The following is a 24,287-nucleotide window of genomic DNA, read 5'->3' on the forward strand; positions in this document are numbered from 1 at the left end:
ATAACACTGAGCTGCTGAAGCAGCCTGATTGATTTTCAGCTTTGGGTAAGTACATGCCAGGTTTCTTGGTGACCTGAAATGCACCCAGTGCCTTTAAAATTGGGAAATGGGTTATCCATTGCACATTCCATCTTCTATTTTTAGGGTTTTTTTCAGTTTTACTTATAGATGTGTACAAGAACTTCTTCTTGAATATCAGCTTGCTGTTTCATTACTGTGGTACCCTTTAGTTCTTTGCTGAAAAGCACTGGAAGCAAAAGCAGCATAACCTCACTTTCTCTATAGTAAGTACAAAAAAAGAAAAAAAAACAAACCAAACCTCCAGCGCTATCTGTGCTCTAAAATGTTTTGTGTGATCAGAAATCTGAGGGAATTGAGCTTTGAGCCAGTCAAATTTAATTTTTCCCTTTGGGTTTCTCATGATCATGAAGTTTATTAACGAAGCAGTTGGAAAAGAAGACAATGGCCTGCAGAGCTTCCAATAAGAACTAAAATTAAGAATGAATGTGTTGAACAATTTCATGTAGGAGAGGTTTTCTTCTATATGTAGCAACCAACAAGGACACAAAGCACAATGTACAATAGAAAATTCAAGGTAAGACACCTATTTTCAGACAAAAGAGGTCGAAAATATAAAACCTTGGTAGCCAGCAAGGCAAACTCATTTCTTCCTTGTCTGGTCATCAGCACCTTGCACGTGGTCAGATCTCTGTCATCAGGGCCCAAAGTTTATAAATTACAGCAGGATATGTGAGCATAACAGTAGATGTGAGTTTATTCACTCCTGAAAAATATATTAGGGCCATGAGCAGATTTAAAATTAAACACAAAAGACACCAATGCAAATATCTCCTTCTACAGAAATATTGGGCATTTTTATAATACTAGACTATGTGTTAATATTTTACTGTTTGCAACATTTTATTTTCTAGTTGCAGATAAGCATTTTCACCTCCAAAATAAAATTAATTAAAGCAAAATGCATGTTCACAAGGCCACAGAGTTGTTACAAGTTCTGACCAAGATCAAATTACAATTTATATAACTAAGATGAAGTCCAGAAAACAATGCACTCCTCTTCCTTCATTTCTCCAAACCCATGGATGGATAAGCTCATTCCATTTTTACATGTCAACACATTTTAAAACATAGGATTCTTCTGGGTGCAGGTTGAGTCACCTCCTTTAAAGGATGACTTTCTGCTGGGACACAACAGGGCTTTAAATGAAAGACCGACAGAGTCTATCTCAATGACTTGGTCCAGTGGAGCACCTTTTAGTTATGATGCAAATGCTGTAGTCAACAAAACCACCATTTGTGATTTTAATCTGCAAATATGCACATATGTGGCTAAATTTGTATTCATTATTATATAGGACAGAGCTTGTTTCCCAGAAAACTCACACAGCTCTTCCTCAGAACTTGCAGTGCCATCCTCCAAAAAGCCTAAATTTTACTTGTTAAGTGTCCCTCAGAGAAATTACAATTTCTCTGCAAAAGCTGGCAATTTTGCAAGTTAAGGTTGAAGACAACTCAGGCAAACCTTTGCACTTGCTGTTAGAAACTACTTGCAATGTAGATAATGCTACTAATATTTAATAAAAGCATATCATTACTTTCTCTGCTTCCAGAAAAATTTCATTTCATTCAAAGGTGTACATGAACAAAGTGAAAAAAGTACTCCTGTTTAATCAAAACATGATAATTAGCAGGAGTCCAAGTACCCTTATCTTGGGGAACAAGAATAGCAGGTAGCAATTTCATTGCTCTTTCAAGTCCATGCTTGTGCTACTGAGTGGGAGGATCTGACAGCTACGAATTCACTTCTTGTCATTTCAGGGGAAGTAATTAGCGAGTTGACTACATCTGCATGGTTATTAGCGTGGATGGTGCCTTGGATTTAGTAAGATGTAGATGGCTGCTGGCTTCCATGAAAGAAAGGTTAATGGAAACATTTGTCCTGTGACGAAGAATTTTGAATGGAGTGTGATAAATCATCCGCCTCTAGAAAACCGTGGAATGGGTGCCTCTTTCAATTTCAGAAATCATTTATGGGATAATTTTGCTAATCACAATATACAGGATATAGGTAAGCAAGTGTCTTGGGGTGACTTTATGGTGCGGTATCCCCTATCACGTGCTTATTGCCCAGACATGAATTCTGTGCCTTTCTGTCCCTTTAAGCCAGATTCAAGAGAGGCAGGGTGAAGGCAGTGGAATTCCTTCAGTGGCTGTGTTCAAAACACAGGTAACTTGCTTGGTCTCTCCCCAGCTCTCGGCTCTGCAGCAGGGAAAAGAGCTGCATTCTCTTGCTTTTTAACTAGCTTCTTGTTCATTAGCTGAAAGCAAGGAGTTTTCCCAGGACTGTGGCTTCTTTTTCTGAAACTGTTCAGCTTTGCTCTGGTCCAGAACACATCACTGGGAGGCCCCCATATCACGGCCTGGAGGGCCCCATGCCGCACCCCAGCTCCGGAGAGAGAAGAGCCACACCTACAGAAAGGGCTCTGAATCTACCAGGTTTTTCTCCACAACAAGAAGGTTTATTATCTAACCTTTTCAATTTTGTGCCTGTGTGCACTTTGCTTGTTAAATAAACAGCTTTTTTTTTCACTTTCCTCCAAGAAATTTCTTTCCCAACCTGTGGGGGCGGGGCTGCTGAAATCTGTCTTCTACTAGAGGACGCGTGCATTTCTGACCTCTCCTACCAATTTGTCTCAAACCGAGACAGCAAGTTTTCCCTACTCATAGGCTGCAAGTCTCGCTTCAAGTTCTTCTAAGTTCATGACGCTAATGGTAACTATAGTCACTGTATGAGGGTTGTGACAGCTACGGCAGAACCACGGGACTAAGGCCACAGAGTGACTTTATTGTTCACTCCAGCTTCAGCCATCTAATTCCCAGAACCTTCAGACATCTTCAGCAGCCACACTACATGACAATTCACCCCACTTTAGCCCCAAGAACCTAGGTTTTCTTTATTGTATTTCACATTTGGGATCATTATTCATCTAAGTGACGTGAGACGCAGATGTTATTGCATGCTCTAGCACTTTGTATACTTAGATTACTAATTAGAAACTACAATATGTGTGACTTCACTGTGGATAACGGTTCTGGATAAACATATAAACTCTCCTGTTTTAATGTCACCATCCAGATGCAGACCTTGCTTGCAATAAAAAGCAGCCAGGATCTACAGATTCAGAGCTGAATTCCCCAGATCGTATGAGGGGCTCAAACCAATGAGATTGTGCTAGTGAAACTCTGCTGCAAGAGAACAGAGAAGAACCTAAGAAGGAGATACTGTCTCAGTTTTCTCTTTTGAGTAATTATTAGGGTATCGTTGTAGGCCTGAAAGGAGGACTGAAGAGCTCAGCTCGGAGAATGAACTCCTCTGTCAGCAGAAGAACCATTTAAGTTCTTCTGCTGTTCCAAACTACTGGATGGATCAGACAGAGACTTGGTGGATCAGGATAGGGAGAACTGAAAGGTTTTTCAATGGAATCAAACCAAAACCACCCATTGCTGAATTGGAGGTCTTCTGCCCTGTACAAAGCTGGTATGAAGAAAAAAATATATTGTTTTGTGTAAAACAGACAAAAATATTTTAATAATGGTTTCTATTCTTGGCTGACTCTTTCTACACTCTGAATATGGCAGATATTTTGAAATAATTTTAATAAAATTGTTTAATTGTTATCATTATTCTTACTATTACTGCTATTATAAAAATACACCACAGAAATGTTTTGTATTGTGACATTTATAAGAAAAGGCTTTTGTCTTCCTTCCACAGTTTTAATCTGGCTAATCAGTGCTTAGGGAGACCAACCACAAGGTCACACTTCTGTACAGCTTTTGGTTATTTTTCTTCTCTCTGTATTTAGCAGATACACAATCTCAGGTTTCTTGAAGAAATAGAAGGGTAATACACCGTACTTTGATCCTCCGTTGACCCTTTACTCAGTGAAGAAGAGAAGATGGCCGAGGCAGGAATACTTTTCACTTCTAACACAAAGAAAGTTAATGGAGTGTGGAAAATAATAAGCATGAACCATTAGCAGCTAAGGAGTATTGGTGCTTTTATGCATGTGAACATGAGGCAAGCATAGATCTCTCATGACAGCACACAGAGTAAACACTTTTCTCTTCCAGCCATGGTAAGCACTTGTTGGGCAGAGATGCTGGAGAAATAGCATCATAGGATCACAGCACCCCATGGAGCTGGCCACCAACCGGATTTAACTCTACTCACCACCACTGGCCATCTGCCAAGTTTTGTATAATAATAAAATATTAATAATGACTCATAATAAACAGTCATTTGCTTGTTTACTTAATTTCTAAAACAATGCAGAAAGGGAAGTCATATCACCAGCCAGATTATCAACTAAGGTAATTCTGATTAGATAAATGCTCCAACTGGGAATATAAAGAGTAGAGCTATAGCGGTCAAAAGACAATTTAACCAGTTTTCCCCATTTGGAGATGGACAACATCCCAAGGAATCCCACACAGTGGCACAGCAAATTTTCACAGTTATTTTTGACAACAGAGATCAACTTGAGAGGGAATTTTGGCTCATGGACTGGTGTCTGAGAGTGATGCATGAGATGGTTGGCTGGGTTTTCACACCTCACCTGTCCCAGAAATGAAACCATTTGTGTTCTCTTTCATTCCCACTTATACCCCATTTCCCCGTATGTGTTTCTACATGACCCCTTTTTGGCTTTTTGAGCTTTGAGAAATAGATTTTTTTACCAAAATTATTAAACTCAATAACCTGGTAGGCAACTATTCCATGTTAGGGTGGCTTAGTTTTCTTCTGGAATATTGTTGAATCAGCTTAAAAAATTGTACAATGAATGCCAGAGAGTCAGTGAGGCTGAGAAAAGGGCAGAGATGAACAGTAGGATTTTATCTTTTTCTTCACAAATGAGTTTTTAGATTTGGCTTATTTCATCTCACAGAACTACAGACTGTTTCTGAGTCTCCAGTGTCTGTTCCTAGCAGGTGATAGCACATACATCATTCCTTGTGCATGATTTATCACAAAAAATAGCTCTAGGTATTAATAGCTACATAGAGATACTAATATCTATGTATATTAATATATTATAATATTAATAGCTCTTGATAGATAGCTCTACACTTGATCTCTACGCTATTTCCTCTTCTGAGACTGCACAGCATGGTGCAGAGGCTCATAGCTGTAGCTGCTGTTGGGCACTGCTGTGTCTGAAGTGAATCTGACAGTAGAGTAGCTCTGTTGAGTTTTCTAAGGGCATGTTAGATAGACACAGACCACTGCATTGCCAAGCCTAAATTCCAAGACAAAAAACTCTTCAAGGTGTTCTGACCAACTTCCAAACTTTGAGAAGGTGTTTTGTGACTTGAGAGGGGAGATGATGCCTGGAGAATCAGGCCTCTGGGGCACCTACACTCCAGAAAGACACTGACTGCATTTGCTTCTCTGATATTGTTTGTATCAGAGATTCTAGTAAAGGAAAATTAGTAGATTAAGCAGCATTTTTTAAGTCTTTGAAAATGTTAATTGACAAAGAACTGTCACCTGATGTAAACAGCCCTCAAAATAATTGCATGAGTTGTATTTATAAGAAAAGCTGAATGCTGGGCATTAAGTGTATGACTGGAATTTTAGGGGTGATTCTTCTTGAGTACATGCAGAAAAATGCAACTTGTTGCTTTGGTAATTTCTTACATGAAGTCTGAAAACGATTTAGGACTGAATAGCTGTCTTATGAAAGCAAAGTTCAAAGAAAAAAAGTTTAACATTAGAGCAGGAGATCATGTATCTGAGTAGCACAGCATGTTTAGAATAGGATCAGACTATTCCCTTAACAAGAAAAATACTGAAGTTCTCAGCAGAAAGAATCAAATTTCATCATGATCTGAGACTTCATCTAAGGCGACTTATCTCAGACTGAAATGTTGAGAGATTATCCAACTATCACTAATGTGCACCTTAGAGGCAAACTACCACCCTTAAAAATATATTTCAAAGAAAAATATTGGGATTTTTTTGGTTTTAAAGTCAAATTGTTTCCATCAGAGCGAGAAAAATCTGCTGTGATTTTCCAGTCTCCTGTCTCTGTAGTTTCAAACGTTTTCCATTTCCCTTCTTAGTAAGAGAAAATAGTGACACTAAGCAGCAGGTGTGTTGTTGAAGGTGCCTCCTTGAAACCTAAACTAAGTGAGCAGTCTGGGAACTTTTTGCATTCTTAATTTCTTAATGCTACTCTCTACTTTTCTATGCATGGCTTATATTTATCTTACTATGGAATAACCTACTCTGCCAGACACATGGTACTGTTCTCCTTCCTTTTGCCATCTTACCAAGGATTGTGCAAAGCAAGGCTCACTCTTTGTTTTCCTCTATCCAGACACTCTGAGAGGTATCACCATGACTTATGAAGGTCCTTTTTCTGACAAGCTGTCAGAGAAGGCACCACAATTCAGGCACCTAGATTTAGAAAGCTACAAAATATGTGTCTATATGCAAGGTAGGTAGCCAAAATCTCCTTGCTCTTAAGTATGGGTGCTATCCAGTTGCCCACACAGGAGCCTTGATGTTTGATATGCTCTTGGGAATATTTTCTGGTTTTCATTCACTGGACTAGAAGGGCTCTGGTGATCCATAGCTCCTGTGTCACACAGGGGACAAATATCAGCCACACATGACGTGTGGAAGATCTACAGCTTTCTGGGTGAGGGTCCTAAACCAAAGCAGAACTGCAGGCTCTCACAACATGTGATAAAGGAAGTGAGCAAAGAGCTGAATCTCTACTCCTAATGCAGACATTAAAATTTGGATGTTTAAATGTGAACCTTAGTCAAACAGAGTAGCCATAATCTCAGCTCTTTTTGATATACGTAAGTCAGAATTCTTTACAACAGAAGTGACTATTAATCTCTTAATAATGCAGATAATACCAAATGATAGCAAAATGAAAAATATTAATAAAACACAGGCTTAAGAATATCGTTCAAATGCATGCACCAGTATTCTTGTATATTCTTCATTTCTTGTTTTGAACAATGATGAATATGGAACACAAACACAGGCAATTTTGCTACATCTCCATAATCAGTCTGAATACCCTTGGGAGACTGTCTTTGGAGACAAATTGATCATTTCATATGTATTTTTTTATCCCATTTCAGATAGGGCTAATAAATATATGGAGAATCATGACGGAAAGGAAAAAATAAAAGGAAAAAAAAAGAAGGCAAACAATCTTGGGGCTCAAATCCAGTTGTGGCTTGCTCAGTCCATCCAAATATTTTATTTTCTCTATAAAAAAGAGAATGGGACTTAATTTAGGGTCGGTCTACACATGCAGTTATTGTTTTATATAAGAGCAGAAATGTTCTAGAAACTTTGTACCCTAAATATGAATGTGAATAGTACTTTTGTGACAATATCTCTTCACAGATCTAGCTGATGTGCCCCACCTTTGTCTTCTTTCATCTTTAAGGAGTTTGTATTTCCCTCGCTTTTTCCTTTTTCATTATTGTACCTTGAAAACAAATATAATATTCTTTATAGCACAGGTAATTTTTGTAAGCATTATATAAACCTAGAATATTTCCATCTACATTTTATATCTTTTTTCTTAAATTCACCCACACACTTCCAACATCTTATTAAAGATGAGTAAATGCGTTTTATTTGATGCATTGGTGAATGCACTACTTCGTTAGGAAGCCTCATGGAAATTCATGTGCTTAATGCTAGAGTGCTTTCCATCCCGTACCCATTTCAATTAGAGTTTGACACTGACACAGCCTTAATGCCCTCGACTGCTCATTTGACACAATCTCATGCAGTGATATCTCACCAAAACAGGAAGCTGCTCTCTCATCTCGTTTGCATTATGTATTCATTTTAAGATTAGTCACATGGTTAATGAGCATCTTGGAGCCTGTCCAGTTTACTGCTCTATGTCGTGCTTCCTTTCCTGACACACCACTTATATTAACTCTCTGTGATGTTGCCAAAGACTGTGCAGACTGTAAATTGCTCTTAGTCATTTGTTCCAGAAAATTATCACATCCACTGCCATTTGGAATTTATGCCCATTGTTGACTACAATTAAATATTAAATGTGTGCTAAAATAATTTCATTTTCACAAAGTGCTAAGCTCTTATTTTTTTCTACGTACAGTGTAATACTAATTTTACCCTTCCCCTCCCCCTTTACTTACAAAACTAGTATGTTTCTGTCTCAAAATTTTGAAATGCTTGTAGCAAGCCTAAAACATGACCATTATACCAAATTGATCTTAAAGTGGCATTAAACTCAAAGTGACAGCATTAAAATTAGGAATTCAGGTAACATTTAACTTTTTAATCAATGTTTACCCTATATTTTAAATGAATACTGGCACATCTATTTCTGCATTTATGTGTACACACACTTATTTATATCTAATCTGCAGTTTGAGTTTCTCCAGATCTTATCAGCTTTTCCAAACTAAGACAATCAGATGAAATAAAAGAAAGTTTCTTACATCTGAAAGGAACATTTATTGTGCAAATTCATTTTGACACCTTACATGTGTTCCGCACTATAGAGAGCATTTATTCCAATAAACTCTTATTGGAATAAAAAAGTTAGGCTTTCCACATAGTTGGAAAGACAAACCAAACAAAAAACCAGCAAGCAAACAAAACCTCAGCAGACAAAAACAAAAAGACAACCTCCTCCTTCAAATAAATTTATAGTGATCTTCTTTGAGAAAGTCTTGCATGTTTTTTATACCACCAACATCCAGTAAATTCTTCAAAAATGTAGGTATTCATTTTATAAATCATAAATACAGAGAGAAAAAACATGTAAATAATTCTAAACCTATTTGTATAGACCTTTCAAGATCAAAATTAACACATTTGAAGTATATGTATGAATAAAGTACAAATCTATAACCATATGTATCCCTTAATGTAGAAACTGAAATATCCTTTCAGCAAAATTTCTGTGTCATCTCACAGTAGCAGCAGCAGCTTTTCTGTGATCAAGATGCCCTGTAATATTTCAGAAATGTCAGTGGATAACAGAAGAAAAAAGTTGCAAGTACAAAGCACCATTGTATTCTTATTGGATATTTCTGCTGTATTGCTAGAGATATAAGTCATTGTAGAAAGAGAAAACTCTGATGCATTGGTAACATAATGGTGAAACACAATGAAAAGGAATGATAGGGAAAATCCATGGATTCCTGGGGACTCTTGCAAAAAAAAGATGAAAAATAACACCTTGCATCTTCAAAGCTACAAGATTATTACTGAACAATGTTTAGCATAAATCCCTGTGTGTTTAGATGGGAGCAGAATTGGGAAGAGGAAGCACATTTGGCAGCATATTAAAGTGAAGGGGCTCTGCATTCTCTGGTCAGTATCAGTAAGCAGTTTTCACTATAGCTTCATGTTGGATTAGATTAAAAAAAAAAAAGAAAAAATCTTTTCTCCCCTTAAAGCTCACTGTCTTATCAGTTCATAGATGAAGCATAAAATGCAAATAAAATAAGGAGGAAAAGAAAAATCTTCTAAAGAGCTTCAGAAGCCAGTTGCCCATGTGTGTGCTTCTGTAGAGTTACAAGTAGGCCCGGACATAAAATGTGTTTGTTATACAAAAAAAAAAAAAAAAAGAAAAAAAAAAATTCAGAACAATTCTTAGTATTAAAAGGATTTAAACTTTTATGAAATAAAATATGAAACCCATTTAGAAGCCATTTATTTTTAAATCAAAGCAAAAAAACTACTGTAGATTCCTTGTTTTAGGGTTTTTATGTGTTCCTAATTGACCATACAAGATGGTTTTGTGGAGCTTTTGTATTTTGTGACTGAATGTGATTTGGCTCTGCTTTTCAACTAGAACTTCAACCAGATTATACCAGTGCAAAGCCCATGCGTTTGGGGAACAGTTTTTTGTCTCCTATCTTTACCAAGATGGCAAACTATTTCACAGGAATCTACAGAAATGAAAACCAGCTGAAATCATTATTCCATTTCCATGCCAATGCTTAAAGTTGACAATGAAAACTTAAAAATGACAAAGGGATTATCAATATTTTGGTAGCCCCAGAGGCATCAACAACTTCCCCTTATTGCCTAAAGTGACAGACTTCTGAGATTTCAGGGACAATGATTCTGCTTACAAAGGCCCCTCTATTTTGGTACCTCCTACCCAACTATTTGTTTTAGGAGAGATAATTAGAAAAAACCCGATCAAGTGCAGGGAGGTACAGCATCAATTCTGTCAGCTCTACCTCTTCAAATCTTTGCTAAATTTGCACAGTTAAGTATCATGGTCACTGCCACCAAAATTTCATACCACAGAAAACACAGAGAATGGAATAGGTAGAGGAAGAATATGAGAAAAAAAAATAGGTTGGTATTAGATCCTTATGTTCATGTCAAGCAAATGAAACAATCCACCTTATTTTAAAACTCATCTGTAGAACTGTATTCTCAACAGTTTGGTTAGTACTGTGAACCTGTGGATTATCGTTTAAATACACTATAGAACTTTGTCTGGACAATATCAACCACTCAGTGACCTCTACAGAAATCTTCTTAAAAATGCCCAGAGACAAATAAAGCCACAGGTAAGAAGAACCAGCTATTTCCAAAGAAGTACACAGACAAGTGAGGCCGGTGTGCCCAGGAAAGCTCAGGGCAGCCCAAAAGTTCTATAAACATGATAGAAATTGCTGAGGAATGGAAGTGTCCTAAAATGTACGGCACAAGGTAAAGGTAATAGAGTAACAGAGAGATCAGGGATCTCAGACAGAGATGAAAAACTGTGTTTAATTTTCTTCTTTGTCACTCAGACAAATGTAGATTTCATATGTGGCCTGGTTTTTTAATTTCTGCATCATCTGCTGTTGGGTTACAGTGAGAAACAAAGCTCTGACTAGACAGATCTCTGATCTTAGATGATAACTTCCATGACGCAAAGAATCTGTGTCTAGTTCCTCATGACTTTAGAGGAATAGCCTTTTCTCTGGTATCTCCTCACATCAGCATAGTCTTGGCCCTGGATGTGCTCATTTTGGATCCCCTTATTTTTTTAGGCTGATGGTCTAAATAGTAAAAATATCCCTACCAGTGGATGTGTAACTAAACATGAGATTAATTCTGTGAGTTGAGACCAGTAACGTAAAAGTACTAAAAACAGCCTCAATGATACAAACTTTTTCAGTGGGCTGACATTCAAAAATTATGTGTTTGTTGTTAGAGATGTGACATCAATGATTCCTTCTACTTTTTTTTTTTTTTTAATGCCCAATTTTACGGTGTCATACCACAAGTTTACCTGAGAGGAAACATACATAATTAGCCCAAGATTATTCTCTTCTGTTTAGTACATGCTTTGGAGCCCAGATGGTAATAAGAGTTTTTCAGGATGTCCTCAGCATGTTCTGAAAAACAGAAGAGCTGAAGAGAAAAACTTTTACTTCTATATCTCTGTCTAGCCAGCTGGGTGAGATGGAATTCATAGTTCCCTGTTTACTTTTACCCTCTCTTCTCTTCTTTAGTGTTGGTTTTCCTGAGTGGAAGCTCTTCCTAACTCAAGGAGACCTTCATCCTGATTAGGTCCTCTAGGCATTCCTGCAGTATGCACTTAGAATGCATCATAAGCTTTCTTTCTCTTTATGATTATCTATTATTCATATTGTGGTGGTGTCTAGAGACCAATAAGTTAAGATTATTATGAGATACAATATAGGGATAAATACTGATGGCAGGTGGATAGCTAATAATAAAGATGGATGTATGTACATAACTTAATGATGTCGATAACTAGTAATGTTCTTCTTTTCCAATTAGATTTAATGATTTTTTTTTTTTCTGAGAGCAGAAAATGAAATTGCAACAATTCCACAGTAGTTTTGCCTTCTTTAAAGCTGAGACCTTTGCTCTTTTGCAATTTTTTTAACAGTTATAGAATTACTAGTGAAATGAAGAGTTTATACATTTTTTCATTATTAAAATTATGACCATTTGCCAAGAGTTAGCATCCAGGAAATGTGGAATACTATAGAAATAACTAATAAAAATAAAGTGTCATTACCTGCTCTATTTAGCAATACAATAATTTTATAGAAGTTAAATGTGAGTTAAAAATACTTCAAAAATTATAAGAAAAAAGGTTTCTGGCTGAGGGGGTTAATTTCTTCTTTTTTCCCCAAAGAAATCTTTGTAAATGAGGATTGTTCTAGTGCCTTTTCCACTTATTGGACCCAATAAGTGTCATCCTTTTTATTCTGCCATCTTTTCTTTGTTATAATTAAATATGGCACATGGATAGTGTGTATAAATGCAAGTATATGTAAAACTAAGTAACAAAGGCACTCTTAAATGAATAAAAATGCATTTCTGACAGTCAGTAAGCATTTAAAATTTATTTCAGATGAAAAAGTGTATTGTAATAAAGTGTAAAGCAGATACGTGTGAGTTTCTGTTACTACCAAAATTTATAAAGTAGGGAAACCCAATGAAGTTAGCAGAGTGTGTAATCCCAGAGCACAACTCTATTAAATTGAGTAGTTACTTGATGTTTCTAGAGAAGGCCAGCTAGGACTTTCATAGTGGAAAAGAATACTAAAATAACATAACTTAAAAACCAAACAAACAAAGGAAAAAACAGACCCCATTCCAGACTGGAGTTTTTACAATCTTTAGTAGTTTTATTTCATATTCTGCAGCTTTAAATGCACGACATTAATAGTTACAGTGCATGAATGCAGAACCCTGTTTTTGAAAGAGATTTTTGTATAAAGCACTCCAGGAAGAAGTATCTACGGTAAGAGCATGACACAACTCAATTGTCAGCACAAAATTAAGGTGTAATCTAAAGTTTGCAAATCTTGCTTCTATCTAAGTGCCTTTTAGAAGCAGCTTCTCACCATCTCACAATCTCACATAGGCAGAGACTGAAAGGGATGAACAGGAGAATAATCTGTACTCACCTATAGTTGGATCATGGTAGTCAGGGAACCGATGGCTAATGAACTGCATTGTCATTGCTGGAGAGGAGAAAGAGAGAGGAAGGGAAGAAAAAAGAATTTTATCAGCATTATTAAATAGAAACAGGAAGAAGAACACATGGATAATTTGCTTATTCAAATATCAGCTCAGAATGTGAGTACAAATTTTGCTTTATGTCTACTTCTGCAACAATGCATTGATAACTCAGAACTGATAAATGAAGAAAAATATGAATTAAACCTCTTTCCTTGCCTTCACTTCTTAATTTTTAAAATTCATTGTATCAATTCTTGTATTAAATCTTACATCTTTTTAACACTTGGTAAATATTGTTAATCTGATATTGCATACAGATGAAAATTACTATGACAAAAAGATAAAACAAGACTGATTTACAAGACTGATTCATAGAAGTTCTCATGGTGCTACAAAATGCCACTAACTGGAGTGCCTAATTTGATTTCTGGTGTACTTAGGAGTACCTAATTCATTAAACTTGATGCAACAGAAGAAGGCTTCTCTCAACCACCTGGAGCACCTTTCTTCTGAACAAACTGCTTTTTAACTGCTTTCAGAAATTTTTGGAAAGTTTCATGACACTTCAGGAAAACTGCATTCTATCGTTTGGAACAGGTGGCAAGGTGGAAGTGCAATTCCAATTTATGTGGAAAGGCACAGATTTTCACATCCTGTCCAACATGACATCTGAACTTCATTCACCGTGAATAACCACAAAAGTAAACTTGGGTATTTGGTGACCGCAGTGATATAATGAGCAATCAGAAGAACAGGGCAAGTTACATTTTCTTTGTTGTTTTTCCTCAGAAGTTTGAATTTCAAGTAATTTGAAAAGTAAATGTATCTACCGAACAATGAGAGTTGTGAATGAAAGCATTTCAAAAGCAGAATATGTGAATTCTAATTAAAAAGAAGGAAAAAATTTAAAAAAGGGTAAAACAGGATTTTTAAAATACCGCTTGATCTTTAAGCCTTTTTTTTTCAATTTTTTTTTTTTTGGCCTTAAAATTCATCTATAGCTACTATATAGATATTTGTTCTAAAAAGTACTTGACCTGAAACATAATTATCAGTCACAACCCATGAATTCCAGCATTGAGGATCTCAGCTGCTTTCAACAATATCCACAACAAGAGGTTATGAACAATATGTGAGACATTTTAAAAAAACTGTGTATAAATACATCCATTTTTCAAACAGCATTGTTTTAGTTTAATGTTTGTCCTTCTCATATTTTCAAGAAAGAGAGGTTAGGGAGATAGTTTTATAAAACGATAAAGAGAAGAAGTATTAAACATTTATTACCGTGTTAATAAATTATTGCATCTTTAGTGTAGACAAATATAAATGCTAAGAAGCAGCATTATAAATTCATAGATACCAGAGAGAGTAACTGTGTAAGAAAAAGCTCATTCAGTCTATATATATTATAGGGCAATAAATCTACGTGCAGTCACACTCATGTCTTCTGTATTATTTGTTTTCAGATGCATTATTTTTAAGTACCGTGCATGTTTGGACACTTTTATTTCCAGGACAGACACCTGATTTTTTTTTTTTTTTTGTTTGTTTGGGGTTTTTTTTTGTTTTTTTGGGTTTTTTTAAAATTTTGACAGATTTTTAGCCACCTCCATGTGATTACTGTTAGGGGTTTATGAAGCATAAATCAATGCCTGATGTGATCGGCCTAGTTTGTTCTTAGAAGCTGAGGCAGCTAGCAGAGATGCTGTTCGTAGGGCTTATACCTACACATTTCCAGCTTTCTGAGGCCCTGTACCACAAATTAATTCAATTTGCTTCACAACCTGCTGCTTTCTCTTGCCAAGCATATTTTTTTTTTTAAAAACACCCCAAACTATTCTGCATCTGATCTCATTCTGTTTCCTTTTGGAGCTATGCCTGAGTCACAAAATCTGTAGCTAGAATTGAAATAAAAATTCTCAGAGGACAGGCAGAACTCATGGTAAATGTTTTTCCTCTCGCCTGAGACAGCCACAAGTGAATACATCATTTATATCCTCATCAAATCCACAGTATCCAAGAGGACTGAAATAATTTGAAAGCATCATATTGTATTAAACATCAAGATTTCTATTGTAGCATGCAAAAGTGGAAGTGTTCCAAAGGACTGTGAATGTGGGGACATGATTCGGTGGAGGTCTTTGCAGTCCTGGGTTAATGACTGGACTTGATCTTAGAGATCTTTTCCAATCTGAATGGTTCTATGTTCCTATGATTATTCATAAAATGAATGCGGAGAGGCACAGAATCTGAGAAAGGTGTCAAGAGAACACTCAAAGTAATGAAGTGACAATGCCTTACATTCATCTCGTTGGGAAAATGGTGAATAAAAGCTTCCTTCTCTACACATTTTGTCCCACAGTTTCATCCCTGACAGCTCTTTGTCACAGGCTCCTCCTAATCACCAGGGGAAGGAACTTCTTTGGCCTGTTTAGTCTCTGTCACCTCCCACATGGGGATTTAGCACTCTCTCCCTGGAACAGGGTACACAAGGAATTGAGGTACACTGATCTTTTTAATCACTGAATTACAATGCAAGATAAGGAAACTGGAATTGCAACCCAAAGGAATAACTGATTTGTGGCTTCTTATAGCAGGAGGATAAAGGACAAAGAAGTCTCCAAACATCTGATCCAATAAGAGTTTTGTCCAGTTTTACCAGGTATTCCATAGACTCGGCTGCTGGATGTGCAGAAATTAGTTCTAAATGATGGCTGAAAGCTGGTGGAATGCTTCCCAGAGGACAAGGACATTCAATCACCACTGGCATAAAACCACATAGCTCAGCTGGAGCCTTGGGAATTAGACCTGCCTACAACCAACCCTATCTGGGCTCCCCAGCAGGAGAGCTGCCTCAGTTGGAATATGCTGGCTTCCTCATTGCTACTGACATCAGCTCCAAAGTCATTTTCCAGAGTGAATTAATTTTGAAAACTAACACAAAAATGGCATTGGTATTTCATGCTGCGAGTTGAAAATATTCTCCTTGGTTCCATGGTTTTCCTCATCCATTACATTTTTCCGTATACACTAGCACTCACACCTGACAAATCCAAACTGTCATTGAATACTTTTGTGATTTTTTTCCCTTGGAAATCCAAATTATAGTACACCAAATTTTTACAGGTCTATAAATTAGGGACCCTTGACTCTAATTTATGTCACATAGAAAGCATGAAAGTGGCTTTAAAGCAGGATATGAAAATAGAATAAATTGGTAAGACTGATACTTGAATAAATACACGTACACGTGAAAACAGTGTCAGTTAAGAAATGGTTAAAAAACCAAATCAAACCAAACAAAACCCTTTTAATCCATAGCAGATATTGTGAAACATTTTGAATTGCAAGTTGCCTGAAAATTTTTAATGAATATTTTATGACACTGTGAAGATCATTTCATTTAAATGGGGCATGTACATCACACAACAGCTATGATAAGTAAAAGGATCATTGTTTCAGATGAATAGCATCTTCTTTATATCCATCTGTGGCTAAGCAAATGCAAGTTGCCCCAGCTGAGCAAATGTAAGCCTGATACGCATGAGTAACTAAGCAACTTTAAAGTTATCCTGTCTTTTTAAAACAAAAAAGGTGTTCAGATCCTGCATTTAATTTTTCTTTGTTTCTAAACGTGTATCCAATATTTATAAACTATCTAGAAAGGTGTGCATGATACCTATGCTGGCATAGAAATATATATGTTTTCTTTGAATAATAAACTTAGTCTTGGCTTCTACTTTCAATATAATTCCTAAATCCCTCTTAATAATATTTTATTAACCACTGAGTAGGAAATGCCATGCTTAGAAAAAGGCTGAGGTCATATATTTATTCAGAAGCATCCTTTTGACCAGCACAGCAATACTAAATTTAACCTAAAGACAGTAGTAATCTTAATATATATATATATATATGTGTGAGTGGGCTCACAAGCCAATAGGAAAAATGTTTTGATACTCCTGCAGCTGGGAGAGCAGATAGAATAGAATCCCATTCTTTTTCTAATTTGTTCTAAATTTTATTTATATCAAAAACTTTGAAAGCAGTCCTATACCTATTTTTCAAGGTTGGAGAGTACATTGCAAGCTTACACAATATTTGTTATGCTAATAGTATCCCTGATGTGAATATCTCATCATGAGCTTCCTATACCTCTTTATTCACCCAAGAACTTCCACATATTCATACTCTTCTGGGTGCTGGTGTGATGGTATAATAAATCTGTTTCCAGTAGAATCTTTACCCCCAGCAAAAAGTCCTACACTTTAAGCACTCCAACAAAATTACCACAGCAGCTGTAACTCAGAGACCAGTGATTCCATAGGGTTGATTCACACCATTTTAATTTAGATCCACCCTGTCTGTGGATCCTTAACTTGCGTTTTTTATAAACATTGAGGTTTCAATGAGACCAGTGCAGAAGGCAGACATTAAAAAAGTATAATATAGCAAAGTCAGTGGATTTGAGGATTAGTTCACGCAGTTTATGAAAAAAGAAGAAAGCATATAAATATTATTAGCATAGAGAAGGTGGCAAAGAAAGTACAGAGTCTAAAAACTATAAGTGCACCATACAAAGAGACATTGTCACAGAAAAGGAAGAGATAAATATGCTTCATTTAAAAATTTTACAGGCAACCTTGCCTCTATCTATTTATAACACTAAATAACTTTCTAAAACATGGTCAGGGCATATTTAACATGCCTGATTTTATTACATAATAAAGCATGTGCATATTAATATATATATACAAATGATATTGTATCAAAGTTGGACTATTTCAATAACTAAACAAGAACTATACTGCTACTATTTTATTTCTGAAATACTAAAGAGTTTGAACAGTTCTGGTCTTTCTGGTGGTCCTTCTGGGTTTTTCACAAGCTTTTAGGAGTCATCTTCTAAAATGTTCTGAAAATTGTCTTTTCAGAAGTTCATGCCTGAAGACTGGAATGTTTACTTCTATTTAATTAGCTTTGAAAAATGACAAACATCCTTATAACTAACCATGAATTTTTAGATTGGCTAGTCAAATAAATCATCATTTGCAATTATTTTTCTGCCAATTGAATCTTAACTAATAGACACCAACCATGTGAAGTCCAATAAGGGAAAGTGCCAGATCCTGCCCCTGGGTTGAGGCAACCCTGGACGTACAGACTGGGGAAGGAGAGGCTGGAAAGCAGTGCCATGGAGAGGAACCTGGGGGTCCCAGTCAGTTGGACACGAGTCAGCAGTGCCCAGGCAGCCAGGAGGGACATCCCTGTCCTGGGGGGCATCAGGCCCAGCATCACCAGCTGGGCAAGGGAGGGCATTGTCCTGCTCTGCTCTGGGCTGGGGTGGCCTCACCTTGAATGTTGTGAACAGTGTTGGGTGACCCAATATAAGAAATAAATAAAACTATTAGACAGTGTCCAAAGGAGGGCAACAAAGAGGGTGAAGAGCCTTGAGGGGAAGCCGTGTGAGGAGTGGCTGAGGACACTTAGTCTCTCAGCAGGAGAAGAGACAGAGAGGAGACCTCATTGCAGTTACAACTTCCTCATGAGGGGAAGAGTAGGGGCAGCCACTGATCTCTGCTCTGTGTGACCAGGGACAGGACCCAAGAAATGCTCTGACATTGTGTCAGGGGAAGTTTAGGTGGATATAAGGAGAAGGTTCTTCCCCAGAGGGTGGTTGGGCACTGGAACAGTCTCCCCAAGGAATGGTCAGCACCAAACCTGACAGAGTTCCAGAAGCTTTTGGACAAAGCTGTCAGGTGCATGGTGAGATTTTTGGGGAGGGTCCTGTGCGGGACCAGGAGTTGGACTCAAAAATCCTTGTGGGTTCCTTCCAACTCAGAATACTTTTTCGTTCTTTCATTCTGTGAATAGTAGGAGGCAAAGACAGGTTTGGGTTTTTTTTCAAAAATCTAATGAGCTCTATGAACTGCATTAACACTCACAGCCAGTTTGAATGGTTGGAGACACCAAAAATTATGGAGCATATTAGGAGGAGAAAAAAAAATTTAGAATGTCTCTAAACGCAATCGGAGAAAGATTTCATCTGTGCTCAGTTTCTACAAGTTTAATGACTCAAGGTCAGAAAGAATTAGGAAAGGAAAAGATATTAAAATTAAACAATTTTTTTTCTGTGAAACAAATGAGAGATGTTAGCTATGAACTAATTTATGGACTAGAAAATATTTTTAGACATCATATGAGGGATCTTCTGGAACAAGATTTAAACATTGAAAATGTAAAAAACCTCTTTTATTTAAGAGTGGTTTTTAAGTAAAAGTGTTGAGTCAGTGAAATGTAAGGTTCTTTTGGAGATTTTTCCCCTATATTCTCAATTTCAGGTAGGGAAAATGATAATTTAATATATGATGATTAATAAGGATAGCATATAGAATCAGATATGCAACTAATATCAGTTCTGGAAATTAAGGTTTTGTTTCTTAAACTATTACATGTTTTAGATCTCAAGGACTTGATAAAGCCTTTTTCTTTCCAGGAAGAAGCTTCCATATGGAAAACATTGTTTTGTAAAACACAAGGATAATTTAATGATCATATATTTATGATCTGCTTTGGGTGGGAGGGTTAGGGGGAGAACCTGAGGGAGTTTCATATACAATTCATGAAGTCACAGCCAGCTCATCTGCAGCCTTTATGGTTTTGAACAAAATATGTTGCATTTCTGAGTTTGTTTTCCTACAATTTACTAAGAAAACGTTTCTCTATCAGATAGGTGACAATTTTCCAGGTCACAAAGAACTAGGTGATTGGAGCATGCAAGGTATTTCCTTTGTTTTATTTGTATTTATTTTATCTATACATGCTGTATGTAGATTACAGTATGTATTAGAATAAATAGCTGATAGGTTTAGTCACCTGAACCAAGCAAAGAGAGTGGTGGGGTCTGAGGAGCATTTATTTGGGTCAAAAAGATGCATGAGAAGAAGATTGATGTCTAATGCAGGATATTTTTTACTGTACTTCATGAAATTTAAAGAGTATGGGGAAGGTACCTAGAGATACATGTCAAATTATCTAGCAATAAGGTATTTTTGCACATTGATTATAGTTATTTTTATGATTGCCCCATGACATGGTAAATGGCAAAGCTTATAGATAGATTAAAAATTTTGATTTTTTAAAATTGGTTGCAGTAAACTCAAAGATGTTGCCTCACAAAAAAACACTCTTCACACTGCCAGAGCATGTGAGGATTTCTAAGCAGAAGTTTTAATGTTCTTTATTTTGTTCTTCCCCAAACAACCATTACAGACTAGATGCATTGACAGGACATCAGCCTAAAGACACCTTTGTTATGGCCCAATACAGTCATTTTTACATTGTCATAGCCTTTAAGGAATTGGCTAAAAGCTTTACCACTTGTTTCAGGAGTGAACGCTGCAAAATCTGTGAGCTGCAATTATTAATTTTTTAGGTGTTACAATGTATTATTTATTGAGTGTTGGCTCTGAAATGAAGGCAAGCTAAATTTTATTTCTGTGTTAAACACATTCTGGTGTACTAAAAAAATACAGAAGCTTTCTGTGTATTACACAGTCTCCTGCGTAGGTTTGGATGCTGGTACAGCCCTGGTTTTTATACTCTTTTTTTTGCTAAACTGGTGTGTGTTTTATTCACTTATAGAATCTGAAGTCCACAGAAAAAAATATCAGGCATCAGAAAGGAATAGTCTTAAAAACAAAAGTCTTTTAAATTAAATCTGTGTTATTAGAATGAAAATTAAACACACAAAACCCCCATGTAAATTTTAAACAGAAAAAACCAACAAGTCATTAGGGCAGCTGGAAGAGAAACAGGGAACTTTTCCTTATCCACTGTAACCCTTACCACTGTAAAGTAAGAGCAGATTGTAATAAAAATGTGCTGATGTAGAGTTAGTGGTAACAGAACAAGGCAGATGCTTTTTTTGGGGAATAATCAGTTTTATAATTCCTCCTCTTGCATCAGAATGAAACAAAGAATTCAATGCAGAAATCTATACGATGAGGCAATATGTTCCCTAAGAGTAAAAAGAAAGAATTAGAAAGTGGATGAGTGGAATCAGCCCCTCAGAAAGAAAAGGTAGAAAAAAATCTTTTGTTTTGGGGCTGATCTTGAATGAATAAATAAAAATCCCTAATCACAGAGCAGTTCTCACCCTTCTCTTTCCTGTAATCATTAGATGTAAAGACATGAGTTCTCACTATTTTCCTTCAAGGTGTTATTAGTGGAACAAAGACAAATACTAGGCACTGGTAGTAATTTTCCAGCATGGAATGAAGGATGAACAGAGAAACTGTGCAAAAAATTAATCCTAGACATGAGAAACTTGTAGGAAAACATTCAGCAAAAGTGCTCTCATGGCAGAAAAGTCCCATGTCTTCTGAATCAGCAGGTTCTAGTGAAAAATGGCTGTACTGAAAACTTCTGACTACCATTAATAGCTACATCCAGACCCAGTTTCTGGTTCAATGACAGAAGGCAGAACATACTGCACTGTAAAATTCGTGTTAAAAATTCCATTTAGTGTTTAAGGAAACAAGGAACTAGATGAAAGTTGAATTTATTGCCCACATAAGAGACATCATCATAATGTGCTACAAATTAATGATAATGATAAGGTAGATTGCTACCACTTACAAACCATTTCCTCTGTAGTGTATCCCTGATCCCTTCCCAAAAATTCTCCCGCAAAAATACTGAACATTTCCTACCCTGCTTAGCTTATGTGACTTGACAAGGTGTCTTAATAAACAGAAATTACTGCTGGTAAATGCTACCATTAGTGCATTTTCCCACTGTGTTTCTTCCATCAAGTTAAAATCAGGGAGAAAACTTAAATGTATCTTCTACTGCTCTTCAGTTATAAAACCCAATGGCAAGTTAAGCCTTCCATTAGTGAGCAATCCAAAATATAATGACATAAATAGGTTTTAAAGCAGGCTCCAGGATAATGTGATTTTTAAAACAGAATATATTAAATAAAGCTAGAAAGACACAATTTTCACATATTATTTCAGAGAAGAATAGAGCTGATCTTGAACCATTGCAGATAGACACGTTTCAATTAAAGTCAATGTATAAATCTCATTTTTACAAAGGGCGTACAGCAAATGAGAGAAATATAGGGTAGTTCTTCATACAAGTGGGCCCTGGCTTGCAGCTACCAGCCTCTAGTATCATTACTTCACTGAGAAAAACACTTTCAAAAAAGGATAAAGTTATTTCATTCAATGGGAAAAAAACCTCACAGTAACCACACATTTCTCTCCTTTTTTTTAACTGCCGACATGTTTCCCTGTAATGATAACTTGAGATGCTCAAGCTTGGTTTGCTGCTGTTTCAGGTAGTGGTAAATTGAGGTTTTTTGCAGGTTTCCTAACATAAACTAGTGGTTAGCTCCTGTGGAACCTTCCACGTGAAATTACACCCCATACATCAAGCAGTGAAGAATTGGCAGTGACAGCAGCTGTATTTTCTTGCGAGTGGGAGAGAGTAGCTGCTGTTCTGTAATGTGGTACCAACTTTTCTGTACATCAAACCTATGGTCTGGAAAATTGATGACACATCAAAGAGAAACATACAACTCTTCCATTTAAATCCTCACAGAAGTCTTATTCAGGGTTAAAACAGAGCTGAGGTTTTTATTCATTCTTTCCTTACCAGTGCCAGATTATAGTGAATAGAGGATAACATCCAGATTCACAGTCACTGTTGGCAACCAATTCTCTCTGACTAAGCAGGCTTTAGGTGCTTATCTGTCCTTGGTGATCTGAACTATAATCTTTTGTGCCTCTCTCAAACATTCAGATGTTTTTTTGAAAGTTTATAGAACCATAGAATCATTTAGGTTGGAAAGGACCTCCAAGGCCATTGACTTCACCCATTCACCCAGCACTGTGAAGGCTGCAACCCACCCATGTCCCCAAGTGCCTCATCCACACGGCCCTAGGCAGCTGTGCAGATGCTTTGCAACCCTTTCAGTAAAGAAATTTTTCCTAATATCCCATCTAAGCCTTCTCTGGCACAACTTCAGGCCATTTCTTCCTGTCCTGCCACGTTACCTGGGAGAAGATATTGATCCCACCAGGTTGCAACCTCTTCTCAGGCAGTTATAGAGAGTGACGAGTGTTGTTGATGATTAAAGTTGTGATCTCATTTCCTGCTGCTGATATAACTTCCATTGAAATTAAAGCACTTCACAGTGAGAAAATTGGTTTATGTGAAATTCAAGAAAGGAAACTGAACCAAATAAAAGCAAATTTATTGGCTTGGATTGATGGTATCGACATTTTTGAAAGTATGAAACTGATTTACTAACAGTACTGTTTTATATTCTGTAATAAATTACATATATTTACCCTTCTACTATAAATTATATGATTTATAGATAATTATTCATCACTTTTTTGATTTTTTTTTTAATTTCTGCTTATTAAGGCAGATTAATATGCTAGTTTTCCTTTTCAATGAAAATGTAAACAAAATTTAAAATGTTGTCTTTTTCTCAGAAATTCTCTCATGCCTTCTTTTTATATCTGATGCTTTTTACTTTTTTGTTAATAAGCACTGCACTCAAATCATATTTAAAAGAAGTAGACTAACAATGAAGAAAGGATTTCTGAAGATACACCTAAATCCAGAAAACTGACACTTGGAATATTGCTAAAATCCCAATCAGTATTTCCATTCCTCAAAAATATTTGAGGAATTCTCAGAATGCTGTCCTCTACAATTTGTTTCCTACTCATATATTTCAGTTGATATTTGTTTTAGTGGAGTTATTTATCTCAGGGGAGCTAAATACCACATCATTTGCATTATGTGAGTGGAAAAGTGTTCCTCACTACTGAGGTGACTTTGCACTCAACATGTTTTCCTTGTCATATCTCAGATGTTTTCGCTCTCAGCTAATTAGGCAACACTTCACAACAAAGTCACCTGCCACATTATCTCTTACACCAACATGAGTTCTTAATTTTTTGCTACCATTCTGTTCCAGTTTGGCCAAATTTAAAAACATATCCTCTGAGAGAAGGCAGGTCACAACCACCACCAGGTTCGGGAAAAATAAAATTTTCCTCGAAGGAAAGTGAAAGAGATAAAAACTATTTATTTTACAAACACACAGGAAAAGGATAATGATGCTAAATAATAAAACCTCTCGCTCTGCTGAGAGAAACACGGGAAAATTTCAGAGTCCTTCTGTAGATCTCTCTCCCCCTCCTTG

The 24,287-nt window shown here is 36.5% G+C and overlaps 1 protein-coding gene across 1 annotated transcript in view; it reads right to left on the reverse strand.

The window, feature by feature from the left end:
* Nucleotides 1-24,287, reverse strand: part of RIT2 (Ras like without CAAX 2) — a 183,361-nt gene that overhangs the window by 114,458 nt on the left and 44,616 nt on the right. The window contains exon 2 of the mRNA XM_020584953.2: nt 13,000-13,056. Within this exon, the coding sequence (XP_020440542.1) occupies nt 13,000-13,056 (57 nt within the window). The remainder of the gene's footprint in view (nt 1-12,999; nt 13,057-24,287) is intronic.

The sequence above is a fragment of the Corvus cornix genome, chromosome Z (assembly GCF_000738735.6).
Source record: "Corvus cornix cornix isolate S_Up_H32 chromosome Z, ASM73873v5, whole genome shotgun sequence".
NCBI classification, from domain to species: domain Eukaryota; kingdom Metazoa; phylum Chordata; class Aves; order Passeriformes; family Corvidae; genus Corvus; species Corvus cornix.